At 39.3% G+C, this 12160-nt stretch overlaps 1 protein-coding gene across 5 annotated transcripts in view; it reads left to right on the plus strand.

Moving 5' to 3' along the window:
- STIL (STIL, centriolar assembly protein) overlaps positions 1 to 12160 on the plus strand; it is a 65633-nt gene that overhangs the window by 34427 nt on the left and 19046 nt on the right. For 3 of the 5 annotated variants that reach the window (XM_008048363.1, XM_008048362.2, XM_008048365.2), the window contains 2 exons: positions 1797 to 1962; positions 6158 to 6374. In XM_008048363.1, coding sequence (XP_008046554.1) covers positions 1797 to 1962; positions 6158 to 6374 — 383 coding nt within the window. The remainder of the gene's footprint in view (positions 1 to 1796; positions 1963 to 6157; positions 6375 to 12160) is intronic. The other 2 variants (XM_008048364.1, XM_008048366.1) reach the window with 1 other exon arrangement.

The following is a 12160-nucleotide window of genomic DNA, read 5'->3' on the forward strand; positions in this document are numbered from 1 at the left end:
CCACTGCACTCCAGTCTGGGCGACAGAGTGAGACTCCAACTCAAAAAAATATATATATATGTTTACATAAAAACCTATATATTAATGACTATAGCAGCATTATGCATAGTAGCCAAAAGTAGAAACAACCTGTCAGCTGATGAATGGATAAACATAGCGTGACAATGGAATATTATTCCACGATCAGAAGCGGTAAAGTATTAAATGCCACAACTTAGCTGAACCTTGAAAACATACTAAGTGTAAGAAGCCAAACTGTATGGCACTGTTGATATGAACTGTCCAGAATAGGAAAATCCATAGAGAGAAATTGTATTAGTGGTTGCCACAGGCTGAGGAGAAGGGCAGTGGGAGTCACTGCTGGTAGGTACAGAGTTTTTTGGGAATTTAATGAAAATATTCTGGAATTAATAGTGGTGATGGTTGCAAACTTTGCAAATATATTAAAAACCACTGAATTGTACACTTTAAGCTGTTAAGTTCACGGTATATGAATTATCTCAATTTGTTTATTTTTAAATTTTACTTATTCTTTTTGAGTTGGAGTCTCACTGTTGCCCAGGCTGGAGTATAGTGGCACGCTCACAGCCACCACAGCCTTGACCTGCTGGGCTCAGGCGATCCTTCTGCCTCAGCCTTTCAAGTACCTGGAACTACGGGTGCACACCCCCATGCCTACCTAATTTTTTGATTTATTGTAGAGACAAGCTTTCGCCAAGTTTCCCAGTCTGGTCTTGAACCCTGGGCTCAGGCATTCCTCTTACCTTAGCCTCTGAAAGTACTGGGATTACAGATGTGAGCTACTGCGCGCAGCTGAATTATTTCAGTTTTAAAAAGGAATGGGAAGGCTTTTAGTTTTTGGACCTCAGCCTTGCTACTTGTTAGCTATGACTTGCCCAAGTTAACTTTTCATTGCCTCAAGTTTTCTTATCTGTAAAATATGTTTAATAGTTGTACACTCTTCACAGGATTGTTGTAAAATCACACATAAAGGTTCGTAGCATAGTGTCTTGCAAACAGGAAGCCCTTGGAAATGTTAGCTGTTACTCAGTGAGTATTAATATTTCCAGTTTCAGCATGACCAAACATTGCCAATTCTGATGGACTTTTATAAGAATTTTGTGTAGGTTGGGCTCGGTGTCTCAGCTTGTAATCCCAGCACTTTGGGAGGCCGAGGTGAGTGGACTGCCAGAGCCTGTGGGTTCAGGACCAGCCCAGGCAACTCGACAAAACCTAGACTCTACAATAAATCAAAAATTAGCCATGTGTGATATCATGCTCCTGTAGTTCTGGCTACTTGGAAGGCTGAGGTGGAAGGATCACTGGAGCCCAACAGGTTGATGCTGGGGTGGCCGTGAGCATACCACTGCACTCCAGCCTGAGTGACAGAATGAGACTCTAACTCAGAAAGAATCTTGTGTAAAATGTTTAATATTTGGTACCTGGAGTCAGAGTGTGCCTCCAATCTAACTTTTGATTTATATATGAAATACAAATAAAATGTTGCTTTGAAGTATTAACCTTTCACACTTTTTCACGTGTGTTATTTATGCATACCGATCTAAACAGCTGTATGCTTCACTTTTAAACTTATACTTAGCCTGAAGTGCTTATTGATTAATGATAATGACTTTCTACATTGAACACGTTTCATGATATTGTTTAATTGAAATGTAAGGAAATAGAATTAAAAGTATTTTACACCTGAGGCATTTTGTAATTCATTATTAAACTCTGCTTTCCAATTTTATTGATGATTTCACTGTCAGTTTAAAGTATATTTTTAATTGATACAGATTCAGCGTTTATTGGAAGCACAGTCTCTGAAGCCCTGTTCCCCTAAGACAACCACTGTTGAAGACACAGTGCAAGCTACAAGACAAACAGAGTTGGTTTCCATGGAAGCAGAGTCTTCCCCTGGCTTGCATCTGAGAAAAAGTGTTAGCATTGCTGTGAGCACAGGTAACTTCATTTTTTTTTTTTTTAATTTGTAAGGAAATTTTAAAAATGCTTTCTAAATCTGCTTTTTGAATTTTTACATTCAAATTGGTACATAGTACAATAGGACCAAAACCAGGGTGATCAAAGTTTAACTTAAATCTCTGTGTAATTTACTTTTTTGTTTAAATTGGAGTTTCACTCTCATCCAAGATGGAGTGGGGTGGTGCAATCATGGCTCACTGCAGCCTCGACCTCTTGGGTTCAAGTGATCCTTCTGCCTCAGCCTCCTAAGTAGTTGATACTTACAGGCACACATCATCATGCCTGGCTAATTTATTTTTATTTTTTGTGGAGATAAGATCTTGCTATGTTCCCTAGGCTGATCTCGAACTCCTAGCCTCGAGCAGTCCTCCTGCCTCGGCTTCCCAAAGAGCTGAGATTACAGGTGTGAGCCACCATATCTGGCTGTAATTTTGCTCTTTATGAATTAACTACACCTGAAAACAGATATGAAACTGCATAATATATGCTATTTGATTTTGCTACTTTTCTAGGCTAGACCTAATTCTAATGAGAAAAACCATCTTGGTTTGAGGGATCAGAGAGGGTTGTTGTATTATTGAGTCTGGTCCTTGAAAGCTATGTAGGATTTTCAGTAGAGGTTAAGTTGATGGGCGGGAGAACAGATTGGATAGAGAAAATAGTATGGGCTCAGTGATTAGTTTTGGTGGTGATAAGAATGAATAAGAAAGGTCACATAGGATACTGATGAGATTCATAGCTAATTGGATGTAGCAGTAGTTGAGGAAGAATGAAAACTGAAGTTACTCCAGTTAACTGTATCCTGAATTGGCTCCTAAAGCAGAAAAAGGACATTAGTGGAAAATTTGGTAAAGTCCAAATAAAGCCTAGAGTTTGGTTAATAATGTATTATGCTGGTTTCTTTTTTTTTTTTTGAATTGGAGTCTCACTCTGTCGCCCAGACTGGAGTGCAATGGCCACTCCCGGCCACCGCAGCCTCGACCTGCTGGGCTCCAGCGATCCTTCCGCCTCAGCCTTCCGAGTAGCCGGAATTACAGGCATGCGCTACCACGCCCGGCTAATTTTTTAATTTATTGTAGAAATGAGGTCTCACCTGCCCAGGCGGGTCTCGAACCCACAGGCTCAGGCAATCCACTCACCTCAGCCTCCCAAAGGCGCGGGATTACAGGCTGAGCCACCAAGTCCAGCTATGTTGGTTTCTTGATTTTGACATATTGGTAATGTAAGATGTTAACATCAGGGGAAACTAGAAGCAGGGCATACAGGGACTCTATTATCTTAGCTGTAAATCTAGAATTTTACCAAAATTAAGTTTATTAATTTTAAGCCTAGAGGACGAGGGAATGGTGGTAGCATTAAACAGAAGGAGGTAAGTTAGAGAAGGAGGAGAGAGGATGAAATCAGTCTAAATATCTGTTGAGACAGTAATACTTAAGGAAATGTGGATAGAGAAACTTATATGATAGAATAGGAGTGCAGGTAGGTTGATGACATAGACCTGCAGATGCAGAAGCGACAAATGAAGATTTGAGACTGGAGAATAAAAATTTAAGAGCGAAAATAAAGAGGGATGACGAAGTTCTATATTCCTTTTCTGAACCTGTATAATAGCTAAACTATCCATACAGAGGAGAGCCAGGAGGGAAGGTAGCAAAAATCACATGCACATTTGTAAGTCATATCAGGTACTATTCAGTATTAGTTAAAATTCTTTGACTGCAAGTAACATAAACCATTTTGAACTAATTTAAGCAAGGACAAGGAACTTACTGGGAGGGTATAGGGATATGTTTCCTAGAAACCAAGGCCAAGAATGGAGCTGGACTCAGGAAAAGGCTGTAACTAGAGACTGGAATACCATTAGGACTTTCCAGTTTTTCTACAGTTTTTCTACATGACTGTGCTTCTCAGTTCTGCATTCTGGCTTTCACTGCTTTTCTTTTTAAAATATGACTAACCTAGAGCTTGTGTTATATAAACTAAGTGTGTGTTACACGGTTGTAGTCACATATACAAACCATTTTACTGTCCCTCAGTCCCAGTTTCAAATTGCAGAGAACTTGAATGACCTGGTTCAGACTAGGTTTTCATCCCTGGGTTCAATGGGAAAGGGATTGAGAAACCCATAACAGGACCATATCTGCTACAGTTCCATCTTTGTGGATTTCAGGGTTGATTGTTCCCAGGGAAAAGTGTGTGGTGTGTCTGTATAGTGGAGGGGTGATGGTGAAGGATCTTGTGGGTACTGTGAGTTAAGTAAACATGCCAAAAAAACACAGTATCCTATGTCCTCTTGTAAAATTCTGTATATATTGTACTGTAGTTGTTTATCATCTGTATCATTAGACTAAGCCTTTGGGACTTGGAACACAGCTTGCTCACTAATGTATCTCATTTTCTAACATGCCTGAAACATAATCTGTGCTGGGTAAATAATTGGTGGTTAAAGTAATTCACATGTTTGAATTGATAGTCTGAAATTTTTTAAAACAAGTTTTCAAACATATGTACAATTAGAATATTTAAAACTTAATGGATTTATATATAGTTATTACTTATATGCAGAAAAATGAATTATTTATAGTCATTTGAACTAAATGATGTTTAGAAGCACACTTATTCTATAATGTGCATAACACCCTAAAGATACATATTGATATGTATTCAAGAAAAGTAGCAGAACCTATGTACCGTGTTCAAAATTATCCGTTAAAAAAAAGTAGTGAATACAAAATTAATTTGTTAAAAAATTAATTAACTTTTATTAACTTATTTTTATAAAATCACCCATGGATACCCACAAAGTAAAAACCATCTTGAGTAGGATTTACTTTATGGTTTGGATCATTTCCTTAAACTATTTTATATATAGCAGTATTGTCCAAGTTGCAGAATATATACAGCTCATGGTATAAAAGATGATTTAATGTATACAGATGAATATGTAGATGTACTTATTCTTGTAATGGAAAAAATTTAACAAGCACATCAAATCTACAATTTCACAGAAATGATGAGATTCAGCAAAAACAGTTAATTTATAGAAAAATAGTATGCAAATAATATTACATGCAAATAACTTTGAAAATAAAAGTGATTCATAAAAATTGAGAAACATTTGATTTTTAAATAGCTGCCTGATATTGCATATGTCTGATGCATCCCCAATATAGTCTCTTAAATACTGTATTTAGAGATCAAAACCAAAGAATTTAAGGATTTGTATTTTATATATTACCTCCTGTTATTTGGAGCAGCAGTTTTCAACATACAGACCTCGTCTCACAAACCATAGTCAGATCCTTAATGTATGAAGCAGATAACTTCAGAACCACTCCTCTTGAAGAGGTAGGGCACAGAATGTCCCTATTCCCTTTGCCCCTCACTTCCCAGTTTTCTTTATTTTTACCTTTCACCTACTTCTTTGTGGCATTTCTGAGAAAATGACCTAAACACAGCCCTAATTAGTTGTGTTAACGATAATATAGCTCTCCCCCGACTTTTTTTTGTTTTTCAGTTGGAGTCTCACTCCATTGCCCCGGCTGGAGTGCAGTGGCACACTCACGGCCACCCCAGCGTTGAGCTGCTGGGCTCAGGCAATCCTTCCGTCTCATCCTTCCAAGTAACCAGAACTACAGGTGCATGCTACCACGCCGGGCTAATTTTTTTGTTGTTGTTAATTGTAGAGATGAGGTCTCGCAAAGCTGCGCAGGCTCTTCTCAAATGCATAGGCTCAGACAATCCCCTCACCTCAGTCTCTCAAAGTACTGGGATTACAGGTTTGAGCCACTGCACCCGGCCCCTTTTTTTTTTTTTTGGAGTGTAAGTCTCACTCTGTCACCCCAGGCTGGAGTATCATGGCACGCTCATGGCCACCGCAGCCTTGACCTGCTGGGCTCAGATGATTCTTGCGCCTCAGCCTTCCAAGTAGCAGGAACCACAGACCTGGCTAATTTAAAAATTTATTGCATATCCAAATTGCCCAGGCTGGTCTCAAACCCATGGGCTCAAACCTCTGGGCTCAGGCAGTCCTCTGCTTCCGGCTCCCAAAGTTCTGGGATTACAGGCGTGAGCCACTCCGCCTAGCATATAGCTATTTTTAAGGAAGGTTTGTCAGAGTATATATTATAGTTGAATATTTGTTTCAGTAACTGTAAAATTATTTAACCTCTAGGTGCTAGCTTGTTTTGGAATGCAGCGGGTGATGATCAAGAGCTAAAGCAAGATGATACCAAGATTTCCAGTGAGGATATGAATTTTTCTGTTGATATTAATAATGAAGTCACAAGTCCTCCAGGTAGTGCGTCTTCATTAAAAGCAGTTGATATTCCCAGTTTTGAAGAGAGCAACATTGCTATGGAAGAATTTAATCAGCCACTTTCTGTATCCAGGTGAGGCCAGTTTGATTCAATATTTCATCCTACTTTTTTACAAAACAAATTCTTTTTAATGGGCAAATAATAATTGTATGTATTTATGGGGTACAATGTGATGTTTTGATACATGTTTACAAGGTAGAGACATTAAATCAGACTAACAAATCTATTACCTTACATATTTAACTTTTTTTGTGGTGAAAACATTTTATACTTCTTTTAGCAGTTTTGAGATATATAATGCTTTATTATTATAGTCACCATTCTATGCAATCTTTTTACTTTTTGAATTCTAGTTCTTTTTGATCTTCTACCTTTCTCTAAATGGTATTTTCTTTTTTATTTTTACTTGGTGTGGTTTCTATGTAGCTGACAACTCTGAGCCTTCTAGAATCATTCCCAGATGTCATTCATTGGATATGTTAATAGTCTGGCTGAATCAGAACATCTGAAGAAAACCTCAGAAGTACATATGCTCAAGCATCATTCTGTAGTTTCTGATAATACTAGATTCCACATGGAGACAGGGCCCAGAATTTAAGGACAGCGAAGGAAGCCATCTCTGAGGGGGTGATATCTGAGCCATGAGATAAATGATGAGAAGGAGCCAGTCACAAGAGTATCTGGGGAAAGTACTCCAGTGGACAAAATGGCAAGGGTAGAGACCCTGAGGTATGTGCGAGCTTTGCAGTTTCAGAAACAAGCAGGAAAACGAATGTGGTTGGACATAGTGACTGAGGGGGTAGTATAGGAAATGACTTCAGAGATATAGGCAGGAGCCAAACTAGGTAGGGCTTTGTAGGATAGAGAAAAGAGTCTTGAATTTATTCCGTGCTCATTAAAGCCACTGGAGGATTTTAAACAATGGAGTGATATGATCTGATTTTCATTTTTTGAAGGCCATTCTAGTTGTTTTGTGGAGAACTAAAGGGCATTAAGAATGGAAGTTGGGATACTGGTTAGTAAGACTAAAGACCAGGTGAGAGGAACGTGCTTTGGACTTGTGGTAGAGATGGTGGAGGGGATCAGGTATAGGGTAAATTTTGAAGATAAAAGAATAAGGCAGCTATAAAACAGCTCGGGATAGTGTCACATGAAACAGTTTAAGGAAGTGAGCTTGAAGCTTGAGACCAGGCTGAACAACACAGTGAGACTTTATTACTAAAAAAAAAATTTTTTTTAATTACCTGGACATGATGGTGCATGCCTGTAGTCCTAGCTACTCGGGAGGCTGAGGCAGGAGGAGGATCGCTTAAGGATGCAGTAAGCTATAATGACACTGCATTCCAGCTTTGGCAACAGAGTGAGACCTCATCTCTTTAACAAAATAAAATAGAGGTGCACTTGCTGGTGAGGTGGCATGAGGCAAGCAGGCTGTTACTTTTTTGATAATATTTGACATCTTGAATTATTCTGATTACAATAGTAGTTAAAACAATAAACACAACTTTCAGAAAACTATCTCCTTTAGTATATGCTATAATCATTCAGTTCAATTAAGTACTCATTGTATATACCGCAATATATTGAAAAGATCTTCTGTGCATGTTAGATTGAGTACCTTCAGGATAGGGATCATTTCTGTATCTTTAGAACTTGACTCAGGGTCTGGTTCCCAATGTTAGCTTCTTTACAAATGTTTACTGATAAGAAAAGCAATTTGGGGTGTGCCACAGGGTGAGCCCACAGTTTATTTGGAATGACTGTAGAAACTGAGGACAGAGAGGAAACAACTATGGTTATTCTTATTTATCTTCCTTAATTTAATTCTATAAACCACAGACTACTTTCTAGAATTATAGGGGTTTTCATGTTAGAATGTTAAAAATCTCCAGTTTGTTGTGGTTTTTAACTTCAGAAACAGATCTGAGTTGAGAAAACAAAGTTAATTGCTTTTTCAGAGCAATTAATTAGCTCCATTGATTCAAACACATAACTAGCTGTAAAGCTAATCTTTGTTCAGCAGAATGTATTGATTTAGAGTAAATACTGTCTCTAATGTTGTCCATGGTGGTTTTGGTGCTTCTGTAGGATCCTGCTCAAATATCTGGTTTGATTTCATGCTGAGGTTACCCCTGCTGAGTATTCATAGATGATAACTAACTACCTAGGCTCCCAGTCTACCTTGAACATCTTATTGGATCAATCTTTTTGATGTTGAAGCAGTCTGTGAAAGACAAATTCATTTGCTTGCAGCTTATTTGGTTATTGATTGCTTTTTCCCAGTAGTGAGTAGTGGTATGAGTATTTACAGAGATTTTCTGTTAAAATTATCTTCATTTTTAAAAATTTTATTTTTGAGTTGGGGTCTTACTCTGTTGCCTAGGCTGGAGTGCAGTGGCACAATCACGGCTTACCACAGCCTTAGCCTCCTGAGCTCAGATGATCCTTCTACCTCTGTCTCCCAAGTAGTTGTGACTGCAGGCGCATGTCACCATGCCTGGCTAATTTTTTTGGTTTTTGTATAGATAAGGTCTCACTCTGTTGCCCAGGCTGGTCTTGAACTCTTGGACTCAGCTTCCCCAAGTACTGGGATTACAGATGTGAGCCACCACACCCGGCCTATGATCTTTATTTTTCTTTAGAAGCCATGCTTTGGATATACCTAATAATACTTAGCATCTTTTAAAAGTTTGTGTTAAATCTTTTGAGGTTTGAAATCTTTAATATTTTGGTTCTGTTCTTTCAGTTTTTGTTTTGGCTTCCCAGGTTATACACCAAGAGAGAGATTTTTAAATCCTTGAACATATAGTATAGCAGAGTGATTAGGGGTATGGGTTCTGGTATCAGACTGCCTAGTTTTGAATCACAGCAGTCTGACCTTGGGCAGTTCTTGCAATCTCTTTGTGACTCTGTTTTCTCATCTATAAAATGGGAATAATAAAAGTGCCTATTTCATAAGATTGTTGTGAGATTGAAGTGAGCTTATTCAGAGGGTGCCAAAAAAATGTACACACATCTTAAGAAAGGAAAAAACTATTAAAATTGTACTACTCAATATATATCAATAACAAAAGATGAATACAAGTCACATTTGACTTTTGCAATTACAAGAGGTGCTCAGTGGTTACCACTAGTACACAGACACTTCTGATTAAGGCAAACTAAAAGTAATACATAGATAACATCTCTGAAAATGTACATACTTTTTTTTGGCACTCCCAGTATATGTAAAGCACTTAGAACAGTGTCTTAGTACCTCATAACTGCTATCATTTAGCTAAAACTGGAATAAGGCAAACTCAGTGACTGACATGGACCTTCCTTGAAAATAAAGTGTTTTGCAAATATTTGTACAACAAAGTCCTGCTCAATGCAAGTTTGTTTTTTTTAATTTTGCAATTATAGAGATGTGAGGTACAAGTGAGTGTTAACTACATAATAGACTGAAAGCAGGTGAAGTTTGGACTTCTAACTGGCCCTCACTCCACCTGGTAGTAGACCAGGTACCTCTCGTGTTGTTATGTGCCCCTCACCCTCCTTCCCCCTCCCTCTCTTCCTGAGCATTTCCCAGCAAATGCTGATCCCTCCCTTGTGCTAATGACTCGTGTTCACAAACCACTTATAAGTGAGAACATGTAGTATTCAGTTCTTTGTTTCTGTGATACATCACTTAGTATGATGGTCTCCAGCTCCATCCATTTTGCTACAGAGTCCATGATTTTGTTCTTTATGTCAGCGAAATACTCCATTGTGTATATGTACCACATTTTCTTTATCCAGTCCACTTTCAATGGGCAGCAGGATTGGTTCCATGTTTTTGCTATTGTGAATAGTGCGGCAAATAAACATGCGTATGCAGGTGTCTTTTTTGTAGCGTGATGTATGTTTCTCCAGGTATCTTCATTGGAAGATCAATGTTTAGTTCTTTTAGGAATCACCATACTGTTTTCCATAGAGATTGAACTAGCTTGCACTCCCACCAACAGTGTAGAGGCATTCTCTTTTCTCCACACCTGTGACAGCATCTGTTGGTGTTTTTTTTTTTTGAATTGGAGTCTCACTCCGTCACCCAGACTGGAGTGCAGTGGCTGCTCCCAGCCACCGCAGCCTCGACCTGCTGGGCTCCAGTGATCCTTCTGTCTCAGCCTTCCAAGTAGCTGGAACTATAGATGCGCACTACCACGCCCGGCTAATTTTTTGATTTATTGTAGAGATGAGGTCGCCAAGTTGCCCAGGCGGGTCTTGAACCCACGGACTCAGGCAATCCACTCACCTCAGCCTCCCAAAGCGTGGGATTACAGGCTGAGCCACCGAGCCCGGCCTGGTTTTTGACTTAATAGCCTTACCAGAGTTAGGTGGTATCTCATTGTGGTTTTGGTTTGCATCTCTCTGATGATTAATGAAGCTGGGTATTTTTTCATGTATCTGTTGGTTGCTTGTATGTCATCTTTTGAGAAGCGTCTCTTCATGTCCATTGCCCACTTTTTTAATGGGGTTGTTTTTTCCCTTTTACTTCGTTTGGGTTCCTTGTAGATCTGGATATTAGTCGTTTGTCAAGTTTTTTTAAAGAGCCATAAAATTTCTAAAGGTTGGATTTATGCTTCTTCATTTGAGTGTTTCATTAAAGTGAAATTAGTTAAAATGATTGAAGATAAAGGTACAATGTGATGTCTGGGACAGGGAAGAAGCAGCAATATATACTGTTCTGGGCATTTTGTATCTCTGTTAATCCTGTCTCATTTTTTTCAAGCCAAGGAAGTAGATATTGTTTTCCCTATTTTGTAGATGAGGAAACTGAGGCCCAGAGAGATACAGTAATTTTCCCAAGACATGATGAACACACAGATAACTGTAATATAAATGAGAATATATGCAACATAAGACATGCAAAGAAGGTGATAATGGGGGTTAAAAAAACAAGAGAACATATTCTGTTAGGGTTTTAGAACAATGACACAGAAGAAGCATACTTTTAAAATGACTCTTGAAGAGTGGATAGGATTTTAACTAGAGAAAAGGCAGTTAAAAGGCCAATTAACGGTAGTAGGGCAGTACTTCTTGACTCCATAGCATTTAAAAATAAGATAAATTCAGAACCTTTGCCTGTTCAGAATCTCCAGGGGAAGAAATATAAAGTTATTTTATTTTATTTTATTTTTTTTGAGTTGGAGTCTCACTCTGTCGCCCAGACTGGAGTGCAGTGGCCGCTCCCGGCCACCGCCTGGACCTGCTGGTTCCAGCGATTCTTCCGCCTCAGCCTTCCAAGTAGCTGGAACCACAGGCGCGCGCTACCACGCCCGGCTGATTTTTTGATTTATTGTAGAGATGAGATCTCGCCAAGTTGGTCAGCGGGTCTCGAACCTGCGAACTCAGGCAATCCACTCACCTCAGCCTCCCAAAGGCGCAGTATTACAGGCTGAGCCACCGAGCCCAGCTTATTTTATTTTTTTGAATAGGAGTCTTACTCTGTTGCCCAGGCGGGAGTGCAATGGTATATTCACTGCCACCATAGCCTCTACCTGCAGGGCTCAGGTAATCCTTCCGCCTCAGCCTTCTAAGTAGGTGAAACCGCAGGTGCCTACCACCATGCCCGGCTAATTTTGTTATTTATTGTAGAGACAAGGCCTCACCAAGTTGCCCAGGCTGGTCTCAAACCCCTGGACTCAGGTAATCCTCTTGCCTTCACCTTTCAGTGTGCTGAGATTACAGGCGTGAGCCACCATGCCCAGCAACAATTATGTTTTTTTAAAACTTTACAAACAATATTGATGAGCAGACAAGATTGAGAACCAGCCGAACTCGGTGGCTCGGCCTGTAATCCCGCGCCTTTGGGAGACTGAGGTGAGTGGATTGCCTGA

Source organism: Carlito syrichta, unplaced genomic scaffold (genome assembly GCF_000164805.1).
Source record: "Carlito syrichta isolate Samal-C Ts95f unplaced genomic scaffold, Tarsius_syrichta-2.0.1 Scaffold123377, whole genome shotgun sequence".
Classification (NCBI taxonomy): domain Eukaryota; kingdom Metazoa; phylum Chordata; class Mammalia; order Primates; family Tarsiidae; genus Carlito; species Carlito syrichta.